The 23,224-nt window shown below is 54.2% G+C and overlaps 9 protein-coding genes across 9 annotated transcripts; 4 read left to right on the forward strand and 5 right to left on the reverse strand.

Moving 5' to 3' along the window:
- Window positions 1-15: 15 nt before the first annotated feature.
- alg6 (putative dolichyl pyrophosphate Man9GlcNAc2 alpha-1,3-glucosyltransferase) lies at window positions 16-1,874 on the reverse strand (the record flags this gene model as incomplete). The annotated part of the gene is made up of 2 exons (XM_032032367.1): window positions 16-1,553; window positions 1,619-1,874. 2 exons carry the CDS (start codon window positions 1,872-1,874, stop codon window positions 16-18), a joined length of 1,794 nt encoding a protein of 597 aa, XP_031888410.1.
- An 896-nt stretch (window positions 1,875-2,770) lies between these two features.
- palc-1 (pH-response regulator protein palC) lies at window positions 2,771-6,915 on the forward strand (the record flags this gene model as incomplete). Its single annotated transcript, XM_032032366.1, has 4 exons — window positions 2,771-3,943; window positions 4,000-4,186; window positions 5,026-6,713; window positions 6,775-6,915. 4 exons carry the CDS (start codon window positions 2,771-2,773, stop codon window positions 6,913-6,915), a joined length of 3,189 nt encoding a protein of 1,062 aa, XP_031888409.1.
- Window positions 6,916-7,101: 186 nt separating this feature from the next.
- Window positions 7,102-9,381, reverse strand: rbrA-1 (putative E3 ubiquitin-protein ligase rbrA; the record flags this gene model as incomplete). Its single annotated transcript, XM_032032365.2, has 2 exons — window positions 7,102-8,614; window positions 8,669-9,381. 2 exons carry the CDS (start codon window positions 9,379-9,381, stop codon window positions 7,102-7,104), a joined length of 2,226 nt encoding a protein of 741 aa, XP_031888416.2.
- A 1,627-nt stretch (window positions 9,382-11,008) lies between these two features.
- Window positions 11,009-12,146, reverse strand: CGGC5_v000524 (Fumarylacetoacetate hydrolase domain-containing protein 2-like protein; the record flags this gene model as incomplete). The annotated part of the gene is made up of 6 exons (XM_032032364.1): window positions 11,009-11,141; window positions 11,198-11,298; window positions 11,348-11,692; window positions 11,744-11,779; window positions 11,839-12,078; window positions 12,132-12,146. The coding sequence occupies 6 exons, from the start codon at window positions 12,144-12,146 to the stop codon at window positions 11,009-11,011; spliced, it is 870 nt and encodes a 289-aa protein (XP_031888415.1).
- A 701-nt stretch (window positions 12,147-12,847) lies between these two features.
- CGGC5_v000525 (Succinate dehydrogenase assembly factor 1) lies at window positions 12,848-13,213 on the forward strand (the record flags this gene model as incomplete). Its single annotated transcript, XM_066150684.1, has 2 exons — window positions 12,848-12,940; window positions 12,998-13,213. The coding sequence occupies 2 exons, from the start codon at window positions 12,848-12,850 to the stop codon at window positions 13,211-13,213; spliced, it is 309 nt and encodes a 102-aa protein (XP_066009672.1).
- Window positions 13,214-13,934: 721 nt separating this feature from the next.
- CGGC5_v000526 (uncharacterized protein) lies at window positions 13,935-16,205 on the forward strand (the record flags this gene model as incomplete). The annotated part of the gene is made up of 3 exons (XM_066150685.1): window positions 13,935-13,956; window positions 14,314-14,919; window positions 14,971-16,205. 3 exons carry the CDS (start codon window positions 13,935-13,937, stop codon window positions 16,203-16,205), a joined length of 1,863 nt encoding a protein of 620 aa, XP_066009673.1.
- Window positions 16,206-16,929: 724 nt separating this feature from the next.
- CGGC5_v000527 (Lactose permease) lies at window positions 16,930-18,867 on the reverse strand (the record flags this gene model as incomplete). Its single annotated transcript, XM_032032361.1, has 7 exons — window positions 16,930-17,118; window positions 17,187-17,645; window positions 17,716-17,993; window positions 18,046-18,303; window positions 18,354-18,457; window positions 18,508-18,633; window positions 18,692-18,867. 7 exons carry the CDS (start codon window positions 18,865-18,867, stop codon window positions 16,930-16,932), a joined length of 1,590 nt encoding a protein of 529 aa, XP_031888412.1.
- A 1,822-nt stretch (window positions 18,868-20,689) lies between these two features.
- Window positions 20,690-20,960, reverse strand: CGGC5_v000528 (uncharacterized protein; the record flags this gene model as incomplete). The annotated part of the gene is made up of 2 exons (XM_066150686.1): window positions 20,690-20,849; window positions 20,902-20,960. The coding sequence occupies 2 exons, from the start codon at window positions 20,958-20,960 to the stop codon at window positions 20,690-20,692; spliced, it is 219 nt and encodes a 72-aa protein (XP_066009674.1).
- A 1,553-nt stretch (window positions 20,961-22,513) lies between these two features.
- CGGC5_v000529 (uncharacterized protein) lies at window positions 22,514-23,147 on the forward strand (the record flags this gene model as incomplete). The annotated part of the gene is made up of 3 exons (XM_066150687.1): window positions 22,514-22,681; window positions 22,745-23,007; window positions 23,057-23,147. 3 exons carry the CDS (start codon window positions 22,514-22,516, stop codon window positions 23,145-23,147), a joined length of 522 nt encoding a protein of 173 aa, XP_066009675.1.
- Between the last annotated feature and the right edge of the window lie 77 nt (window positions 23,148-23,224).

Genomic DNA, 23,224 nt, shown 5'->3' on the forward strand with positions numbered 1-23,224 from the left:
AGCTTATCGCCCCATCTACTGGCTCTTCGCCTTGGATTTTGTGTTACCCCTTGTCAAAATGTCGCTCTGCGCTACCAACTGACCCAAACACCAAAGATAGCAGATGCCGAAGCCCACCGCACCCAAGCCGACATTTGCAACAACCCAAAGGTCGGGCTTGTCGATAGGCGGCGGGACTGTGGCTTCCACCACATGCCAAGCAGCCATGGCAATATAGAAACCACCGTGCAGAAGGAAAGTGGCCCATTTTCGCAAGGCGGAGTGGTCCTCCTGGAAGTAGGCGCTCAACGATGTTGGAGGCAGTCCGAGGAGGAAGGCCCAAAGCAAAGTAAGGACTGCATAAGGGACGCTGAGGTCCACCCGCTTAAGGAGGGGGAACATTGTCCAAACACCCAGGATGTTGGCGAATCCAACCCACGCCCTCACATCGCGCGAGAGTCCCTGCTTGCCGGCCAAGAGGAGGGTCATGGGCATCAGGGGAAGCAGAACGCTCTTCTCGTGAACCTGGAAGCTGAAGAGGAAGAAGCCCCACGCCGTTGTCGCAAAAGCAAGAGGCAAAAGCGACTTGCGCGGGCGAAAGAAGAGGACCAGGTTCGGCGGGATGATGGATGCGGTGGTCACCAGAAGAGCACCGCGCTGAAGAAGCTCGGATGGGTACTTTCGGAGCTTGACGACAACGTTGAGAGCGCACCAGAAGTTGGCGACCTTGTCTTCAAAGAGGCCGCGCGCAAAAGGGAAAATGCGGTGGACCATCTGCACAAGCTGCTCGACAACCGGGTAGTAGACGGCGTTCGTGTCCAGAATGTCGGTCAGCCAGGGGAACAAAGGAAGGGTAGGAGGCGGTCCGTCGTAGTCGGGTCGCGCATCAATACCTCGGCGCGCATCGTAGAGTGTGCCCAGGACCAGAGGCGCAATCAGAATGGCAAAGGCCGCAACAGTCACCAGCGCAATGCCGATGAAGCGACCCGGCTTCAGAGGGAAGACACAGCTTCCCAGAAGGAAAGAGAAGACGGAGAAAGCATAGTAGAGAGCCATCTGCTTGAAGCCGAGCGCCGCGACAAAGAAGACTGCTGACCAGAGATAACGGCCAGCCAGCATACTCGACATGCTTGCGAGGACGAAGCCGAGCATGACGGTGTTGTATTGAAAGTGAACATGGTCAATGAGTATGGTGCCTGGCTGCAACAAGATTGCGACTAGGGCCATCCATGCAGTCCACGTAGGCACGCCACTGTGTCTGGAGAAGCGACGGACGAAGATGACAGCGGCGGGGATGTAGATGAGATATTCGGAGACGATGACGGTGGCGCGCATGAAGATCTTGAGCGTCGGGTCGTCCGATCCACGCGAGTTGTACAGCTCGAACCAGGAGGGATCGATGAGGGCGCCAACTTTGCCGCAGAGCCAGCTGTGGTATGCCGTCAGGGGCGGGTAGTCGAGACCCCACCATTGGAGGTCATGGAAGTACCACTGCGAAACGGGAATTTGCGTCGTGATCTCCATCCAGTGTCTTTGCGCTTCGTAGTCTCCGAACATGGGCGGCTTCTGGAAGCCTGTGAGAAGCAGAGTTGTCAGCAGTTGCCGCGAAAGTCGAGGGGACCGATCAGGGCGCACTTACCAGAGTATCCCCAGAGGCCAGCGGCCCATCTGAAAAGGCCAACGACCATGAGAATCAAGGGCAGGACCTCCCATTGTGACACGGAGCCTCGAGCAGGCCACAGGAATGAGGCCAATGGGAAGACGGGGACCTTGACCAGAGCTTCCTTCTTAGAGAGCTGGTTGTCGACCGCAGGACTCAAGCTGCTTCCTCCGCTGATTCCAGTACCCTTCTTTCCCGCCCTGCGCCGAGGCTTATGGGGCGATGGACTGCTCATGATTGCAGCTCAGTCTGAAATGTCTAGTGGATTCGTGTGGTGCGGCATCAGCTGCCGTGGGTGGTGGTAGAGTTCGCCGGGAGCTGTTGACTTGGCTGTTGAACTCCAGGTGACAGTCCCGAGTTGAAATTCAAGGGTCCACGTCGCGTTAACGACAGCTCACTGCAGTGTGGTGTGGTGTGTGGTGCTGGCCATTGTGTGGAGCTGCACCAAGCTGAAAGGTCCCCACATCCCGGCCGCTAAGGAAAGCACAGAGCCAGCCCGGTACCTACCCAGCACCTTTATCATCTGCCACCTGCCGCGTTCTTAGACCCAAAAGAAGCCTCTTGTTTAGAATCTAACTCAGTTGCTGGGGCTCTCATTCGTCTGGTTCCTAGGATGTAGACCCCACAACTAACTGATGCTTTTCAAGGCGGAATTATCTTTTTTCCCCATTTTCGGTGGAAGGTCCAGACACCTGAATTCTTCGAAGCTTTCTTCCTTGGGCAGCTGAGGCAACACTGCCATTGCGCAAGTCCTTAAAGTTTCAGTCTTGTTCATCCCACCGGCACTCATAGTCGAAGACAGCCTCGAAGATTCAATCAATTGTTGTCGGATTAGCTGTCGGTGGTACAGTTTGCTTCACCAGGGGCGAGCGAGGAACCTAAAGTTGATGGCTGCTTTCCCCTGTTGATGGCTGTCGGCCACGTGACTTTGTCTGGGGTTGACACGACTAGCCTCAATTGGCTGATCCGGGACGGCCAACGTCACAGGCAGTGCAGGTCTCAGGCACTGACTGGCAACTTCAATGCTTGTAACTTCAGGTAGCTCAATGATCAACGGCGAATCGTGCCCCTCTCATCGAATCTGACCTCCTTCCCTCTACCTCTTGCCGAATCAACGCCGACTCTTCAGTTATGCCTTTTCCTTTTGTTCTCCCTACCACGTCGGCTTTCTCATTCTCCTCGAGCTTCACCAGCGATACCCATCCCTCATTGCCCCTCAGCGCTAGTACGTATCGCGGGGTCGTGAGAGATGCTCTGAAGAAACACAAGCGTCTCTCACCTCCTTCGCAGTCATCCCACATATCCACTGTTATCGGGGCCCTCAATGGCTACGTTCCGTACATATTAGCCGTCGATGCCGGCCTCAACCCGAACGCTCAGTTTGGAGAAAGCATCAGCCTCAGGGCTACCTCACCACCGACGATCGAATGGCGTCCGACGCTCTCGGAAAATGCAGTCCCCGGGAGAGAACGCTCCAGGGTAAAGGTTCAGTCTGTGGACTATGAGATTGCTTTCACCTTGTCAAGCTTGGCCAACGCATACACCTTGGTTGCTCGGGCTGCCCTTCACCCGCTATTTGTGACGACACAGGCCACCTTGGATGCCCAGCAGCGAACAGCTGCAATCCAAACGGCAACTAAGTATCTCCTGGATGCCGCATCGATATACGACTGGCTGGCCATCAGGGCAGAGAGAGTGCAAACGGCACCACCTTGCAGCGATGTTTCGCCGTCAACCCTCCGCGCAATGTCCTCGCTCGCGCTCGCCGAAGCAACACTCCTCGCAGTCTTGAAAGACGACCCTTACCCAGCCATTGTTTCTCAGGACCGCAACAAGAATGACCGCGAGTGGATGTACAAAGCTCCCGATATTCCCAAGGTCCGCGCCCACCTCTTCGCCCGCCTGTGCCTTGCCGCCGCAGAGCACGCTGCCCAGGCATCCTCACTTTGCCAAGCCGCAGGCCGAGGATCCAGCAAGATCAACGAGGGTCTCCTGCGATATCTCGAAGATCTTCGGCGGACTTGCCGTGCTAAAGCATGTCGGTTCTTTGGTATTGATGCTGAGATCGGCGGCGAGGTTGGGAAGGCCATCGCTTGGCTACAGGCCGGCCTGCAGGAGCTCGGTATCGAGTCCAAGTACTCAGCTAAAGGATCCGGCTTCAGTCGCTTCAAGAAGGAGTGGACCGAGAAGCGCGAGGAGCGGAAAGTGGAGAAGGAAACAGCCTGGGGGGCGGACGGCGGTAAGGTCGAGGAAACGAGAGTGGTTGAGTTCCTTGAGGTCAAGTGGCAGAAGCTTAACGATACGGTCAGTTGTCCTCATTTGCGTCGCTTGTTCAAGATGTTCTAATATGCTGTTTTTAGATGAACGTCCAGATCATTCCGCCGGTCGGGCCCTTGCTGGCTCAGATGCCGTCTGGCCGAGAGATTCATGCCCTCAAGCCATATCAGCCTCCAACGCTGGACCCAAGTATCCTGGACGCCATGCGCGCACCGCCAGAGAGGAAAGACGACTATGGAGATGCTTTGAGCTCGGACGATGAGGCAAAAGGTCACGCAGGTCCCCCAGGGGCTTTTCCTGAGTCAAGACCAGATTACAGAAGTGCGAGCACGTCGTCCTACTACTAAATGCACTAGGTGTGTGTGTTCGGTTGTTTTAGGATTGTAAGAGAAGATCACGGCGATGGCACATATCTGGAAGGTTTTAATGAAAATACAACCTTGCTTTTCGGTTTCGTTCACCTACTTCTCAGAATCCAAACGTTCTAGCCATGACTGCCAACATCTTCTCTTCGGACGGGGATGTCCCGGGGCACCTCCGTCATCCGATTCAACCTTTACACACGAACGGTTTCCTTTCTGAGCATTGAACGTGCAGAACTTTGGCAGCCTCCAGTTCGCCGTGCTCGGATGAAACCCGGCGTTCTCCGCACCGGCCGCCCGGATAATCAACATCCTGATAAAGTCTGTACCTGTCACGGAGACCAGTGCCTTGGACTGCAAAGACCGGGGCGGCCCGTTACGGTGTCGAAAGGCGGATGAAGACGTAAAGAAGAGAGGGAAGAAGGATGATCTGGGAGCTTGGGCCTACATGTCAGGGGCAATGCCAAAGTGACTTTTTGCACCACCAACACATCAAGCTTCAGATGACGCCCTAGGGGCAGAGCTTAAAACATGTGAGCTCTCAGCTCCTTGTTCTCATTCGACCTCGGATTTTCTCCCCGAAGGTTCCCGCATAGTAATCGGGCATCGATGGAACGGGGTGAGGAGAGGGGAGATTTTCTCTTCCACGTACTACGCGGCCTTCATCAGGTCGTCATATTGCTGCCGCCCTTCCTCGTGGTGTTGCAATTTCCAATTCCTCCGCCTCTTTTGCTCACCATAGCACAGGTTTCCCCGCCTTCCCTGTCGCGCAAAAGGGGACCGGTCCGATGCGGAGGCTATCAATTATCCAGCCCGGTCGGGAGGACTACGTTCACCGACGCAAGGTTTCCTTCTCGCCGACCATGCTCAGCGCGGTAACATCCCCCGTCACCAGCACCATCACGACTTCCAGCAGCACATCCTCCGCCTCGACCACGAAAAGCAACAACCCAAACGATATAAGACACAGTGTCCTTGTCAACGGCCTGCCTCCGCCGTCTCCGTCGCTTCCCCTCCCGTTCAATCTCACCGATAGAGGTCTTCTCAATCGTGACTGCCATGTTCACAACGAGTGGATCGAGTCCCGGAGCAAGAAGCGCTTCGCGATTATAGACCCGGGGACAGGTCGCGTATGGGCTACATGTCCCGACTGCACCAAGGACGATGTCGGCCCAACCGTCAGATCCGCCTTCTCCGGGTTCCAAGGGTTCTCAGCCGATACTTCGAACCACGAACGAGCTCGTCTTCTGACGGCTTGGCATCATCTCATCATCGCCGCCCGCCTCGATCTCGCCACGATTCTCGTCCACGAAACAGGGAAGCCGCTGGCGGAGGCATTGGCCGAAGTTGACTACGGCGCAGGCTTGGTCAGGTGGTTTGCCGGTGAGGCCGACCGCTTTCCGCAAGCTGTTCTTCCAAACTTTCCGACTTCGCCTATATCCCCTCGAACCCCTTGCACCCCTTCTACGCCGGCTACAATTGGCGGTACCCCGACATCAAGCGGTTTCAGAATGAGACGGCCTGCGGTTCTCAAGCAACCTGTTGGTGTCGTTCTCGCACTCGTGCCTTGGAGCTTCCCGCTTGCGCTTGCCCTCCGCAAGTCCGCAGCCGCGCTCGCGGCGGGATGTACTGTCATTATCAAGCCTTCATCTGAGACGCCTCTCACCGCGCTCGCGATAGCATGCCTAGCAAACCGAGCGGGATTTCCTGCCGGCGCTCTCAACGTGATAACGACCAGCTTGGGAAACACACCAGATGTCGCCGAAGCGCTATGTATGCACCCTCTGGTCAAAGCAGTTAGTTTCACAGGCAGCGCGCGTGTCGGTAAGCGAGTTGCCACGACATGCACTCGAAATTTGAAGCGTCTGTCGCTCGATCTGGGTGGAAACTGTCCCTTTATCGTTTTCGATGACGCAGACTTGGAGAATACCGCCAAGGAACTGGTGGCACTGAAGTGGCGGCATGCAGGACAGGCATGCATTGCGCCGAACCGATGTTATGTCCAGAGGCGCGTCTATGATTCCTTTTCGGAACTGGTGGTTCAAGAGGCGGAGAAGTTGAAAGTAGGTCATGGGATGGAGCGGGAGACGACCTTGGGACCACTGACGACGATCCGTGGTCTGTACAAGGCAGAAGCGTTGTGCAAGGACGCTGAGGAAAAGGGGGCTTCCGTGCTTCTGGGCACTGGAAGGAGAGAGCCCGGGGATGGATACTTCATGTCACCGACCATTTTGGGAAACATGACGGATTCGATGCTCATGTGTCGTGAGGAGATTTTTGCACCGATCCTCGGGCTTTACATATTCGACACTGAGGACGAGGTTGTGAAGAAGGCAAATGACACGCCTGTCGGGCTTGCTGGTTATGTTTTTACGAAGAGCTCTGACCGGCTGACTAGCATGTTTGAACGACTGGACGCGGGGGTTCTCGGAATGGTGAGTTTGTTGCATGTTTGGCTCGAGTCAGCAGCGAACAAGAACTGACTGACATGATCAGAATACTGTCTCTCTCGTGGCGGATTGCCCCGTGCCTGCGGGCAACAACGGGAACGGATACGGATCTGGCTTCAGTTCGGCTACGACGTTGGAAGAGTTTCTTATTACCAAATCAGGCGCAATGATGATACGTCAGGATTGACACGACTACTATACAAGTACTTGGGTATTTTACTGAGAAGAGGAGAAACGGAGCAAGAGCGTCAAGGAGGCGATGATACTTCCTATGTGCTGTTTATGGCAGCTATACAGCTGGAGATTTTGGTAGATCAAAGATGAAGACAAGCATGACGACCAACACCACCAAGGCGGGGCCGTCTTGCAAGAGTCAACTAGCAATACCGACTGGGTTTTCCTCCAAAGCCTCTTCCTCCTCGGTGTACCAGCTTTCAGCTCCATCCCCCAACTCACCGGCCTCCAACTCCTCAACCCAGCGCGACCCGGCCTCCAACTCCGCAGCCTCCATGTCGCCCAGCACCCGCGTCCTCTCTGCGAACACGAGCGTCACCCAGCGCGACTCGGCAGCCTGCCTCCTGACGTTCTGCTTCTTGCTCTCCGCCAGACTTTCCTCATGCCTCTGCTTGATACTATACATGACCTCCTCACGCATGGTCCGCTCCTCTTCGACCTTGAGTTGATACCGATCGAATTCGTCGTTGCGCCACTTGGTCCAAGCCCGCCATCCTTTATCCATCTTCTTGCACAAGTCATGCATCAGTTCCTTGATGCGCTCTTCGCTCGACAGCTGACCTGCGTAAAAGTTCTCCAAGTCCCGCAGGTAGATCTCCTCCGTCATCTTCTCCTCTAGCACGCGGCAGCTGTACTCGCTGGCGAGAGCCTGTTCTTTAACAGCAAGCTTTTGCGTGGCGACTTCAGCGAGAGTGGCGAGTTCCGCTCGCTGCTTCTCCACGAGCTCATCCGTAGCTGTAGACGCCTCGTGGGCAGATATCTGTAGCTCCTTGTCATGCTGGTACCTCACCATCACCTCCTGAACATCGTGTAGCCCGTCGAGCATCTCTCGCAGCTCCTGATACTTGGTCTCGATTTCATGCCTGCGCAGGCTCTCCAAACGCACCCTCTCCTCGAGCTCACGCTGCCTGCGTTCCTCCTCGCGTCTTTCCATCTCCTGCCTTAGCAGTTCCGCCTTCAACGCCTCCTCCCGCTCAAACTCCTCAATTTGTCGCAGAGCATCGCGAAGCTCGGCGTCGGCCTCGGCCTCGCGTTCTATCCTCCGCGCCCTCCTCGTCGCCGCGCCAGCCTTGACCTCGTTCAACTGGTCCATGGTGCATGCGCAGCCCCTCCACTTGACGCCGCAAACATAGCAGAACTGATGCCCACAGCGGCAGGTCATGTGCTGGCACGCCTCACGATGCTCGACAAGGGCCTGGCACTTGGCGCAGTGCTGCCAACCCTCCTCCTCGGCCAATGCATTCGTCAGCGCCATGTCGCGGTCCTGTGGGCAGTCCGAGTTCTCGTGCTGCGGACCGCGGCAGATGGTGCAGGTCCAGTGGCCGTTGGAGCACCTAGCGATACGAAGGCCGTTGTTGACGTGGTCCGGCTTGATCCAGAGGCTGCACTCGGGCTGGTTGCAGTATATGCGGTCGCTGACGGGTATCTTCCACTCGGCGGAGCGGTCCTTGTATGTTTTCCCCAGGTCTTTGGAGACGTAGCGGTGGACCGTCCGGAAGGGGATCTCGTTGAGGCAGCATTTGGGAGGCCACTGTTGCTCGTTCTGTACAGCGGCTGCGATAAGGCGCTCGAAACAGTCACGGCAGTAGCTGTGGCAGGTAACTTTTATTACATCTTTGGGGTCGAAGTCATCTAGACATGAAACGCACTCGCTGGTGGCTGTTGTTAGTCCCAGGGCTGATAGGGGAGCTATAGACTTGACTTACACGACAGGGCTTTTTTTGGTCTTGTTCTCGTCAGAAGACCCGAGGCTATTACTGCTCGAGTTTCCTGCAAACTTGAATGGGTTCCTTGTCGAAAGCGGTGCCTCCTTTTCAGTAATCTTTTGTAGCATCCTTGTGAGGGTGAACCGGCTCCTCTTCTTGGGCTTGATTGGGAAGACAATCAACCCGCCACCTGAGCTGCCCTCGCCATTCCCGGGGAGATCGGTGAGCAGCTTGAGTTGTCTGTCACTTTCGTCGACCTCTTCCTTTGAAGGCTCGGGTTCGTCTGGTACCATAATGATGGGAAGGTATGGCTCTTTTCTCTTATCTTCCTTAGCCGCCTCTTCCTCTTCGAGCCTGCTTGTCTCTTCTAGCTGTCGCCTCCGGTTATTTTCGACAATTCTGGCTTCGACATTTTCTATGGAGGTCTGTAAGACTTCAAGCAGGATTCCGTCGGTGATATTTGGGGCTGTTTTGAGGGCGGCTGGGGGTTTGCACTTTTCCAAATCGGCGTCATCCACTTCATCGTATGAATCGATGGTTGCCAGTTCGGATTCAGTGTTCGTAGCAGGAACAGGAGGCAGTGCCTTTTCTTTCCCTTTCGCTGCATTGACTGGCTTTCTCTTGACCTCGTAGTCTTGAAGAGTTAGAAACGGGTCGCCGTAAAACCCGGCGTACCTCTCGAGCCGGGCAGGCATAGACGTAGCCGCATCCATCTCGACAACGGTTTCTGTGGCGGTGGACATGGGAAAGTTTCGAGACAGGATGCGAATCCTATAATTTTTTTTTTTAAATATGGCGATCAAATTCAAAATGAGCAAAAGTCAGTCCACAACGGTGTCCATAGACGGCATCCCGCGTGGGCACAATCAGGCATCGCCATATATAAAGCAAGCCACAAAGTGAGTAAACGCAGAACTCTCTGCTCGGCACCAGCGAATGGGCAATCACGAGACCCGTCCACCAGGCAAGCCGACAGCGGCTCTCCCGAAGGAGCCTCATGACAATGACAAGGCAGTCTACATCTTGTCCAGGGCGGAATCAGCCCCGGCTGGTAGCGGGCGATAGGAATTCGGTCCATAGAACATGGCTCGGCCCAAAAACAGCATTAGTGTTGGTGTGCAACGAGGGGTAAACTACTGATATGCTCGCACCAATCGCCGAGGCAGACTGCATCACGATGGGCGCGAGCTGAGCATGTTGGTGGTGGGGGGAAGGATGAGAACAGCAGCCCGCTTGTGGAACGCTGTTGGAGGTCGGGCAATGGGCAATGTTTGGGGGCGGTGTTCGGGCGTTAGCGCCGGCTGTGCCTCGCTTGCTGCTGGCTTGGTCACCGAATGGAGCGCTCTCGGCAGATGTCACAGTCCTAGGCTAAAACAGCGTCTCACAGGTCTTCTATTTGACAATGAAAGGAAGGCTTTGGATTATACAGATACAGCCCATGTGGATGTTTACGGCGCATATGTAAGTTCAAATACTGATGCTGTTTGGGCCTCAGGGTTGTGCCAACCGTGAGCTGACGGAGTGACTGAAGCTGCAGCGCTACATTGCACGCTCATTCACCAAGGCCACTTCAACCAACAACGCACCCAAAACACCATCGAAACTAATCGGAAAAAGAATTACAAGATCCAAAGAGTCAGTAAATACTCCAAAAAGGCAAAAACGAATGCATCCTCGGGGAGTCGAACCCCGGTCCCCAGCTGACACGATTTCTCGAATGGAAGGCTGGGATGATAACCGCTACACTAAGAATGCCGGTTGATGCAAAGGGCAGCACTAAGACAAACCATGACCCTTAGTCGTAGAGTGGACCCCATCACTACTAGTCCACCTCGTCCACCCAAGCAGGTCACTTACAGGTTTGCTGATATACGTCGTTGCTTTGACTGTTGTTATCTTGACTATTGTCGTCTTTTCTGCCGTCGTCTCCCTTCTCCTTCTGCCGTCGTCTCCCTCCTTCTCCTCTGGTTATGAGCAACTTACCGGGAAGGCTGTATGGCCGTTTGAAATCAATATTGGAGTTCTGCAGCTACGGTTTAAAGACCTTGAATTATGGGCATGTAGATGAGTGCCTTTCCCGACTGTCTGGTACTGGATGGGCCGCATTTTCGGCCAACGTGACTTTGACGCCGGGCTGTTGGAAAAAATGGGTCAATCTTAAGCACATAATGGCCCGAATTCGGGCGTGCCGACAGTTAGGTCGCAGGCTACGGCCTCACTTCAACTCATTCCAACCAGAGTGGACGATAAGCGCGCGGTGCGTCCAACACGACCAACCAAACCCGGTTCAATATTACTTTGTCTCATACACTGCTCATGAGCCCATGTATACATTGTAATCTAGATCTTAGACTTCACCTTGCTAAACTCGATCTTGTTGACGCAGGAGCCCACGTTTTCAAGGCCAACCTCGACAACGTCTCCATCCTTGAGCCACAATTGAGGCTTGCGTCCCATTCCAACACCCTCAGGCCTTGGTATTTTCGTCAGTACCAACAACGCGACAGAGTCATAGGTTCTTCCACTTACGTTCCGGTGAAAATGATATCACCCGGCAGCAGGGTAGTGCCCTGGCTCAGGAAAGAGATTGTCTTCTTGATACCAAAGATCATATCCTTGGTGTTGTTGTTCTGCCTACTCGTCAGCCTGAGCCATTTACCTGGTGACTGTGCCGCTTACCTGCACGGTCTCGCCGTTGACCTTGGTGAAGATCTTAAGATTCTGGGGGTCTCCAGCGATCTTGTTGGTGACGATACCAGGACCGAAGGGCGCCCAGCCATCAAAGCCCTTACCCAGAGACCACTGGCCACCGCCACGCTGAATCTGCCAGTCACGATGCGACACGTCGTTACCGACGGAGTAGCCCAGTACGTAGTTGAGCGCCTCATCCTCTGATACGTCAGAGGCAGTCTTGCCAATAACGATGACCAGCTCACACTCATAGTCAAGAGTGCTGCCAGTCTGGGCAATAGGATGCACGGGGATGGGGTCCGTCGGACCGGCCAACGAAGTCACGGGTTTGTACTGGCCAAATCAGCATGCCGTTCTAGCATACTTGAATAAGTAGCAACTTACAAAGAGAACAGGAAATTTAGGAATGGCCATGTTTGACTATGAGATATTAGTTGATGCTGAAAATGGTTCCATATAAATGATGGATGCGTGCTCACCTCCTTGGCGTGGTTAGCATAGTTGAGACCGAGACACCGCACCGTCTTGACGTGCTCAGGGGCCAAAGGAGACAGCAACAGGCGAATGTCGGCGACGTTATCCGTCACATCGTGTCTGCCAAAGATGTCGCCAGTGATGATGCGAGCTTGTCTAGCCTTTGCGATGTCCGAAACGCCTCTGGGCAAAATCGCATCGCCGTAGTAAGTCTTGCCATCGCGGGCCAGGAAGCGAACGAGCCTCTAGGCGTGTGTCAGTGGATACACACTGTTGAGTTGTGATAGAGTGTACTCACAGAAAATGAAGCCATTGTCGATATCAAGTTAAAATAGCTGGTCGCAATTGATGGGTAGACTAGATGATATTGCAATATTCTACGATTTACGAGCAGCAATTGATGTAGGTGTAGGAATGAAGATGCCTCATTCACGAAGACGCCGTAGCAACACCGGGAAGTCTCCGATTCCCAGCCGCTGACCCCACACTTCAACCCCCAGCGGGCACGGTCGAACCGCTAAAGACCGGTGCCGCTCGCGCGACAGAGCTCCCCCATCACCACCTCAGCTTCTGCATCAGCTTTTGCGAATTGTTTCTTGGGGTTCTCTTCATCTGCCATATTATTTCCTATGCTTTCATTTTGTCATTCAAGTATTGTAGGAGATTATCACGGGGGAATCCATTCTTTCGACTAGTACTTCCAGACTCGGCATTCGGGTCGTTGCATTCCCCACGAAGAGGACTGAGCTCTCTCGGCTGTTGTTTCGGCATCGCGCGATGACGCCCCGGGACCTGAGCACCTCTTTTGGATAGGTCCCCACAAGTTCGGGGGAGCTCGAGATCGCTGAGTCATCAGAAACCCTCCAATTGAGCACCATGTTATTGGCCCAAGCTAAGAAACGGATCCATTCCTGTAACTGACATCAACGATTTGATTCGAGCTCTCTTTCCGGGTGCCGTTGATGAAGTAGAAGCAGCGCAACTTCCGTTGTTTCGGTGCAGAGCTAGATCGCCATGGCAGCTGCGAAAAGGGGCCTTTCCGGTCTCCAGAGGGAGGTTCTGGCCCTCTATAGACAGTGTCTACGAGAGGTCCGCAAGAAGCCCGAGGTGAGACTTCTATTTCTCTGGCAAGTTAGCATGTGAGAGCTAAAACATTACTCATAGATTTCGCAACCTCACTTTAGATCTTTTGCCAGGCAAGCCCCGCGACTCTTGCTTTTGAACTCAGAGAATCCTTCTAACCCAATCGCCAGGAACGAATTTGACAAGTTCCTCACGGTAGACAAGCGCGACTTCTCTGTCGTTGAACATTTGCTGAGGAAGGGACGGCGCCAACTCGAAACTTACTCATCACCGAGCATTAAAGATGTCATGAGGTGAGGAAGCTGCTCAGTCGGCATGCATCCTTCTGGCAAAAAAGCGCTGCCCTCCCGCGCGATAAGAGGAAGGCCTCACTCAGTCCCAAGACGCAAGGTTGGGCGCAAGAGACGTCGTCTGTCCCACACTGTACCACTACATGTCTCTCCTACGACTCGTTTTGTTACCTAGAACGCATGATACCACCAACAATTCTTCTTGAAAAACAATTCTGATATCCCAAGTCCATCAAGCATGGACAATGCTTAAGTGCGAAAGAGTCCTTCGAGACTGCAATTGCCTCTCATCCTGTTCCCCGCCCTTTCCCGAACCCGATCCAAGTCTTGCCCATCGAGCAGCAGAAGACGTCTTTCGCAAGCCCATAAGCCCGTCTGTCAAGAGCCTTCGCCGCCAACAACGCATGCTTCTGCGCTCCAAAAGAACAAGTAGAGTTCGACTGCCATCTGGACGCATTTCTGGCCGTCGCACAACCACCATAGTGCGTGTCAGAAGACCCGATCGCTCCCCCGGAGGTTCCGTTGCAGCTGTCGAAAGGGAAGTCGCAAGAATCCGAAGAAGCATTGTGTCTGACGCTCTCCGGCCGTTAACTCCCAGTCCCCGGCGACACAACAGAGAATCTATACAACAAACGCCCCCTCTGCACTATATCGAGATGGAAATGCCTATCCACGCAATTCCAAGTCCCCCCAAGCGTGAGAGCAGTATGGCTCGCCGTCCAGTCAACATGGCCGAGCCCTACCGGCCACGTAAACCACGCATTTCTCACACACGACCAATTGCAGGTCCCTCAGGGTCACCTAGCCGGCACAGGCCCTCTCGGACCCGAGCTGGGCGTCCCGTTCCGGTTGGTAGCTCACTGAAACAGCGAGAAATAACCTTGTCGGCAGTCCAGGAGACTACAAGCGAGAGTCATCGCCAACCGGCCGCCTCGAATGCGAAGCGTTTTGGAGTCGCTGACCCACAGCTTCGGAACGCTATCCGCAGAAGCCTTTCGCAGCAGAGTCAAGTTTCACTACTCGCATCTCCATCCAAGAGATCCTCTATCCAGTCATCGGGCCCTCGTCAACCACCTTCGCGGACTTCAAGTAACCGTCGAGCCGTAGACCGATTCACCAAACAATTGGAGATCTACGCCCAGCGCAGAGAGGCTGCTGGGAATCTTCCAGTTAACACGCCGACACCAGAGTCTGTTGTGTCATTACATACCGTCAACGCGCTGTTGCCGTATCAAGACCAGTTTCTGGCTGCCGGTCTAGCCGTGACTTCCGATCAGCAACGACCGAAGCGAGAGCCATCTGCGAGTCCGGCAAAGGACAAAGGCATTGAGACCGTACCGGGTGAACAGCCAAAACACTCTGCAGAAACTCGGTCTAAGGAGTCGCAGTCTCGGGATAACCCAGGCCATCTTCAGTTTAATGGCCAGAGAAGTCCATCTTGGGACTCTTCGTATGACAGCAGCTTGGGAACGCAGGTTGCTTTTACGCAACCAGAAGCATGGGAACTTGCCTACATTGATGAGGTGCCAGAGAAAAAGCCTGGCTGCTGCAATTTGACGTGCTTCACGGGACGAGAAGAATCAACCGAGATCCCGGCTAACAGAGTGCCGCCTGCTCAAACTCCGACGACCATCGATACCCCGAACAAAATCTTAGACAAATGGCACCCAGTATACCCGCAAAAGGATGAAGTCATCTGGATCAAGTCTCCAAGTGAGTAAACACGTCTTACAGAACACCGCACACTGGCTAACAAATGCACAGAAGGAACAGATTTCCGAGATCCTCGTGTCAAGACATGGCATGGAGACACCGCGCAACGCCCTTCCACTTATCGACCAGCGCGCAAACCTCACCCCGAAGATGAGCTGGAAGCCACGAGCCCAACTACCAAGCGCCCTGAAAACCAAGCTCCCGAGCAGGAAAATGTGCCGCCAATTCCTCCTAGAGCTCCGGGTCGTATCAAACCTTCAGTCAGGCATCAAGAATCAACGGCCGACTCGGCAACTACCAAGGGTTTTCGCAAACCAGGACAGCGGGATGTGTTTCTCCAAGCTACAGATGCAATACTTGTCAAAACAAAATCATCCACGCAAGAGCCGTCAAGTACTAGAAGATCAATGAAACCAATTGTTGAGTCTGTGTCAGATGAGAACACACACTTGACAGAGGAAGTTCCAAGTAAGACGCCGAAAGAGACAACAAAAGCTCAGATGTCGAATCAGGAGCCGACGAGGATCTCTGTCAACCAGCCAGAGAGAAAGGCCAAAGAAAAGGCAGCCCGACAGAAACAGCAAGCTGAAGTCGAGCACCCGGGGATTTTTCATTCTGGAAGAATGTTCAAGAGTTTGCAAGAACCGCCAAAACTCACAGCGCAGCAGCCCAAAGAGCGATCCGCAACCACCAGCCTGGGAACGTTGTCGCCAAAGCTTGACCTCCCTTCAACGTGGAAGCTGACCCTAAGTAATCCCTCATCACTTGAAGAGGCGATAGAACAGGCATCTCGAGAAATGGAGGAAAGGGACACCAAGGAAACCCAGACTGCAGGGAACAGCCAACCTGTATTAACGGAGAAAAAGCAGCCCGAAGCTATCGACCTGACAAAGACAGTTAAAGAACTTTTCTCCCACCCCGGCGATAAGGAAAATGCCCCTACAGCCAAGAAACTGCCCAAAAAGAACACAGAAAGCTCCATAAGCACCTACTCCTCACTCTCCACGGAGCGTGATGACCGAGATATCGATGACCGAGATGTCTTGCGAGGCCTCAACATTGCGATATCCGCGGCTTGCGACGAGGAGGTGGACGCGTGGATCAGACAGAAGACAGGCGTCCGCATCCGACGGTTCTTGGCTGACCTGAGAGCATTCGAGACACTTGCCGAGGAGGACGAGGAAGACCCCAAACACGAGCGTTCTCGAATCAGGAGGACGGAATCGAGGAAGCTCCAGGCACAAATTCGGCAGTCGAAAGCTGCCAGAGAGGCAAGAGCTCAGTGAGCTGAAGTCAAGAAAGTATTGATAGCGCCAAGTGCTATGCCAGAGGAAGCCTTACTTGGACTGATTAAGAGACATAATACCTGTAGCTTCTGAGCTGTCAGTCCTAAAATCCAGCTGTCGTCTCACATGGAGTCTTTTGTGTTTCGCGAGTGATGTTGTCTGTATCCCATAGCAGCATTGATAAAGAAAGGGATGTTTTCCGCAGGTTCACTCAAAGCACAGAACATGGTGCACTAGGGTGCAAAATATCGTCAGTGACTTCGGTTGGAACGACGTTCTGTTTTGACTTCATTGCTACAACAGTAGCATGATGCGATCTTGGATGACTGACTTGGAGCATCATGACTAATTGAAGAGTATACGCAAGTCCAAACCGCAGGGTTGGCGCCTAGGAATGAGGTTGAGATGACCTGCGTTTTCAGCGCCTTGGCGACGCGGCATAACTACGCCCAGAAATGCTTGTTCTGACTTTTTGTTCCGTTTTGGCTGCATAGTGAGCTGATTCTCTAAGAAGAGACAGATACCAGGAGAAACAGTGTCCACATAAGTTTCTTTAGACGAGAATTCTTTCTCTGTACTTATTATATCGTAATTATATGTGTGTATCGCATGACTCTGAACATTTATCGTAGGGGGGGTATCTGCATGCTCATATATGCTCTTCCATCTAAACATGATGCTTCGAAATGGTGGGTCTGGGCCCAAATAAGACTTCGCACATCTTCTAACCGCGCTTGTGCTCAAACTCCTCGGCCTCGTGGCCGATCTTGACCTCCTGCTCGACCTGGGCAAGGTCGAGGTCCGCGACCTCGGCGTCGGGGCCGTCGATGACCTTGACGAGTTCCTCGAGGGTAGGGCCCTTAGTCTCGACGTAGAAGAGGTAGACGAAGGTGAGCTCGAGGAAGATCCAGCACTGTGGGGAACGGTGTTAGTCCAGTTTCTTCTCTTCGGGAGATTGCACGTCGCAGGGCGGCGACTCACAGTGTAGATGAGGTACAACTTCCAGGTGTGGCCCTCAAAGTGATCAAAAGCAACGGGGTTAGCGTAGTTGTTGAGGGTGAGGGCAGCCTGGACGACGAGGTTGACGAGCATGAGACCCTTGGCACGCAGCTTGTAGGGCAGGATCTCGATGGAGTAGCCGATGAGGAGACCGGACCAGGCGAAGGCGTAGAAGAAGCCGAAGAGCCAGATGAAGAAGATCATGGCGTAGTTGGAGCCTGGGGAGCCGTGCTCCTCGTACAGACCGGAGCAGAGAGTCCAGAAGACGAAGGTCATGAACATGCCGCCGGTTGAGGCGAGGAATATGGGACGGCGACCGAACTTGTCGACCTGCAGGGCCAAGGTAATGGAGACAATCAGGGAGAGACCGGTCTGGCCAGCGGAGAGACCGAGCTTAGCCGTGGCGCTCTCGATACCAGCGTTACCGTAGAGGATAGAGGTCTGGGAGATAGGAGTTAGTCACAAAGGTTCGGCAACGAGAAACCAGGACTTGTGTCGTCACGGAACTTACGTAGTTGGAAATAATGGCATTGCCAGACCATTGCGAGAACAGACCGAGAGAGATCAAAACCATGAGACGGTACTTGTTGCCGGCGGTGCGCAGGAAGTCGAGGTAGCTGCTGCTCTCCTTGGCGGCCATTTCGCGCTTGATGGTGTCGCGAATCTCGCGGAACTCGAACTGGACCGTGGGGTGTTCGGTGTTACCGTTGGCGTGGTACTTGCCGAGGATCTGCAGGGCCTCGTCGTGGCGGTCCCTGGAAATGAGGAATCTGGGAGACTCGGGTACCCCTTTATTCTCGTTAGCTACGGATGAGACTATCGGTCACTTGGCTCGACCTACAGAGAATAAAGATGAGCTGGACGACGGAGGGAACAGCCTGGCCAAGAGCAGGAATGCGCCACGACCATTCATTGCCGAGGAACTCGGTACCGAAGGACAGCCAGGCGACGATCAGAGCTCCGACGTTCCACAGACAGTTGTAGACAGTCGTGAGTCTGGCGCGATGTTGGGGATGGCAAAGTTCGGCGAGCAACATGGGCGACGCGATCTGGGCGAACGAGTTACCGAAACCAAGAAGGGCACGACCACCCATGAACACTTGGAAATGTCAGCTATTGTGTCGTGGCGCGGCTTTCGTGTATACTCACTGCCCATGTTCTGGCAAGCGCCCTGGAGAGCAGCTCCAGCAACCATAATGATGCATCCAATCACAATGGGAATCTTGCGGCCGAATCTGTCTGCGATAATGGGACTTTTCTCTCGGTCAGTATGTAAATCGAGACGGTGCGCCGAAGAGCTTACACTGCGGGCATGGAGGCCAAACTGCCGATTTGGTAAAGAGCAGCAAGAAGACCAAGCTCGCCACCCTTGGGGTGGCTAAAGAACTCCTGCCATGAGTCGAAGTTCTGGACGGAGTTGAAAAACATTCTGCATTGAAAAAGCGTTAGCAAGTCGCTTTGAGGACGTGGGTGTCGACGAGACGCACCCATCGTAACCGGTGGTGGCTGAGGCAACGCAGAGCACGAAGGCGTAGAAGTACAGCTTGCGCAGACCAGGGTCTTTCATCCAGTTGACCTTCTCAAAGTCGGGTGCCTCTTCTTGAGCCTGAACGACGGCCTCGCTCTTGGGCTTTTTTTGCGTGAGACCCTTGAAGAACCCCATTGTGACAATGGCTCAAAGGCGTCGAGTTGAAGGTGTGTGGTGTTTGTGTGTTTGTTGCGCGTTTCTGCCGGCGCGGAGAACAAGAGCCAGAGCAGTTTCCGTTGTATTGGGCCTGGGGATGACTGGAGAGGGACAGCGAACGGAGGTGAGACGATCTACGACGCGGGGTCTCCAGGTCTAATATATGGATCCGGGGATCATAAGACGAACATAGGGAGGTGAAGAAAGCCTGACTGCTACAGTGCGAGTTCTTCTTACGGAGTGTCGGTCCGCAACAGGGTCCCAGGTCTCTAGATGGCCTTCATTGGGGCGTCAGGCGGGAACCACTTGGTCGGGATCCTTTGCTCGAAGGCCTAATCGGACCTCGACCGACCCCAATCAGCTGTCATGATCAAGCTACTCGAGAATCTCCTCGAGCACGAGCAGCCTGCAGCCAAGGTACTAGCCCATGTTAACCGGGGGTGGGAGAACGATGTGAGCAGCGGCAGGGGATTGCCACTTTCATCCGGCAAAAGTCGATGAGAGGACGTTTCAAGGCAAAGCTTCCTTGCCAAGTGAGACCCTCCGCATTGCGCAAAATGCTAGTCAAGACATTGTTCCCGTGCTGGAGGAACACCTTCTCCAAAAACCTGGGGCCGTCCGAACGGGTGAATGCGAATCGGACACCACTGCCCCCAAAGTTTTGCAATTGTATTTTGCCGGGCGTGTTGGAGTGGACACTGGCGTCCACTAGACAAGGACAAGACTAGATGGAAAAAAGGTGTGCGCGTTCCACTTGCTGAACGTTCCCCCTGGGGTCCCGTGGAGAAGACCATTCGAAGTGGAGGCGGCAGGGAAGTGTCGTCCCGGTGGAGGTTGCGACGGTCTCGCCCGTTGGCTTCTTCGTTGTTCCCGAGAGCAGACGGTTTGCTCTTAGGCTGGACGGTCATTGGATTTGTAGCCGTCCGAAAATATGCCGCCTCATTCGGTAGTCTTGTACCATTGACATTAACGGGTGAATATCCGGACGAAAGACTTCGAAGACTGTGTCGCCGGCTCCGTGCTTCAGAGATACTCCGGTAAGCGCCTTGTAAAGCGGGAGGTAAAAGACGGGAAGGATAGGAATCGCAAAATTAGGCGAGTTTGGGGTTGACTAGCAACTGGTTGACCGCTGCGGGGAACATAACGCCGAAGGACGGTAGGCCACTAGACCGTTTGTGCATCGACCGACAATGGCGACTCGAGAAGAAACCTGGCATCGCTCCCCGTGACTCATGTTGGATGTGTTTTCCCATTCCGTCTTTTCACCGTTGCTGCTGCCTTCTCTGGGAGATGTGATAAAATACACATTCGACAGAGTCCAGGTCCTCGATCCTTTGCGTCTTCCCTGACAGCTTGCTACGAAGACGTTCTTTTCGCCCGTGTGAGTAGAGGTGTGATATCCAGGTGAGCGAGTGCATAATCATTGGCAATTCTACAGCAGTTTAGTGCTCATCTCGTGTACCATACTTTAGCGGCGTGCTGAACGTTGGTAGGCCGAAAGTGAAAACATGTCCGTACCGCTGATGCTACTTTGTGTCGAGGAGACCCCTGCTCAAGGAAAGTTCCCTCGGTAAAGTATTCCCCCGTACTAATAGCCTGATGCCTTTTGGAACGCGTACACAGAGTAATAATGTCTGCAGAGTGCCGGGCAACGATTTCGTGCCGAAGGCTTGAAGACGGCACGCGATCAAGTTCGCATCGTATAAAGGCCCAGTACTCCGTCCGTGTCACATCGCAGATTGTAGTATGCTGTGGTAAGCACCAGAGAGTGAGCTGAGCAACCGTGGCGACAAAGACTCGGTTACCAGGCCTCGTAACTCCCTCGGCCGACCCTCGCCGGCCTCTTGCAGGGCTTACTGAGGTTGACCCGCATTCCCCAAATCCCCATGGTCGAAAATGGGTGGATTAGGCGTGTGGATGCGTGGATGTGTGGAGTGGTGCTCACAGCACGCTCGTCACCACTGAGATTGTCAGTCGATCCATGAAGTCGCGGACCAGCCCGACTCTGCATACCATCCGTGCTGTGACTTGCGCAAAGTCGTAGCAAAGCCTGATACGAAAGCCTTCAACATACTCTCCACTGGGTTCAATGTGCGTCAATAGGTATCGTGTTTCGAAGAAAGCGTTCACGTGGTCGTTAGTCGGCGCATGGGTACATCGTTGGTGGAGACTTCCAGTGCCAGACTGGCCAGTGCCGTCGACAACCGTACGACACTCGTCCAGCAGCTCGCCTGCCCACCGGCTCGAATCTGCTGTTCGAATGGTATCGAATCCACAATAACAGACGTGGGGATTGCATTTCGTGGAGCTCCGTGAAGACGGTGGTTATTGTGCCGGGTTGAGGTTAGGCACAGAGAGGTTGGAGGCGTGCGTGAAGTTGGAGAAAACCATGCGCCGCCGCCGCACATGGGTGTTCACATCCAGGGTACCACGACTCTCACCTGCGCCACCCATGACATTTGGCGTATTTTGCCATTTAGCCTGATTTAGGCTAAATTGACAACCTGGTAGTGGATTTCCCTGTATCGGAGATCGCGCAGTGTCAAAATATCGAATTGCAGGGCCGTCTTGGGAGTGCGAACCAACACAGCTGACTACCAGATTCTGGCCATGGTTAGATGTCGAGTTCATGCTCCGTGTGACAAACACTGGCTTCCATAAGGCCCGATTATTGCGGCCCAGGGTTCCTCTGGTCCGCCGACACGGGGTTGGCCCGAGAATGATGCCCCAGACGGACGGATCCGGGGCCGTCTTCGACATCTCGGGTAGCGGCACTCTTCGTCTTGGGTCAACCAGCTTCCATTGCTGACAGGATGTCAGAACATCAGACCCAAATAGCAATCAGCAACGAACGACGGCTCCCAGGCCCGTCCGGCCTCTCAGAGACCAGCGGAAGGACCGATCTGCTGCGCGCATTGCATATGCCATTTCTGTGAAACGCGCAAATCTCGAGACGTCGTTGAGTTGCGGCTGCTTCCTCCGACCAGGGGTAATTTATCCATATATTGCCGGCATGTCGCCGCTTCAGAGGATTCCGCGAAGGGCCGAGAGTGTGCTGGCAGATCGCCGAATCCGTGATCTTGGGACCAATTGCTTATATTGCCTCCCGCACACGGTGTTTCTTGGTGGGCAACAGTTCCAGGAATGGAACCACTTCTGAACGCGAGCCAATGGCCGTACCTGCATGTCTTGGGATGCGCCGCTGCCGTGCCGGTGCGACTTTGACTGGGCGTGGTGATGGCTGACAATTGTGACGATCATCGGAATGTGTCTGGCCGCCTTGCCGCCGTTGAAGCATCATGCAAAAGATGTTCCTGGCGCCTTCTGCATGTGTGAAGGATGCGGCTGTTCCGGATTCCGAAGCATGTCACTTGACTTCCCATCAAAGTTGATGGGCCACTGCAAACAGAGGTTTGTCTGAAGGCAGACTGACAAGAGTTTGGTGGTTTGGAGTTCGGTTGGTCGACGCACGGACTCCAATTCGCCAGTTGTTTCCCCGCACGAACCCCAGCTCATCCGACGCAGCACTCGCGGTCGCATGTTCACCAAACTCATTTCCCCAGCTGTATCCCGGGGCTTCAGTTTATTGCTGCATTATTCGTGATATTTTGGTACGACAGCAGAAATGAGCGACCGCAGGCTTAGTGCTCGTAGGCCCACTGACTTGGAGATCATGCTGGCCAGGCAGAACTTCACGGCCAAAGAAACCACAGATGAGCATTTCTTCCGGTGTTGGCAACGCCAGGACTGCAAGGGCTGCCTTGCGGAGGACCGCTGCAGTTGGTGCCCAATGGTTGGTTTCCTCCGTCTTATTACAGCTCTCCAAGGACGATCGCTTATCATGAACACCGGCTAGACATCTGCATGTGTCCCGAATCCTTATGCAATTCCATTGCTTGCGCCCGCATGGAATGAGGACGTTTGCCCACATTGGGCGGAGCGATGGGAGCTTCGGACAAGACCACTTGGTTGCCAGGTCTCGACCATCACCAGCCTAACGTCCATCATTTCGATAGTGTCCACGCTGGTCGTGGTATTGTTGGTAACACTCCTGTTCGTCACGATTCGCTGGACGAGGCGTCGGAGCGTAAAGGAACCCGGGTGGTGGAGGGTTTGGCAGTACGACTGGAGGCATATCGTAACGCGGCGAGACAACATCGGAGAGCAGGACCCTTTACTTGGGCAAGATCACAGTACGAGGTCAAATCCAGGCCCTTGAGGGTGAGCACCAGCATATGTGGTGCTGTCTGTACCCGTAGCAACTTGGGAGAATTGAACCATGGATGAACTGGATTCAAATCGTCGCCGAGCGCCATTCTACAGTTCATTCAACCAC

This window comes from Colletotrichum fructicola (genome assembly GCF_000319635.2).
Source record: "Colletotrichum fructicola Nara gc5 chromosome Unknown KSG_Nara_v1_contig01, whole genome shotgun sequence".
In the NCBI taxonomy this organism is placed as follows: Eukaryota; Fungi; Ascomycota; class Sordariomycetes; order Glomerellales; family Glomerellaceae; genus Colletotrichum; species Colletotrichum fructicola.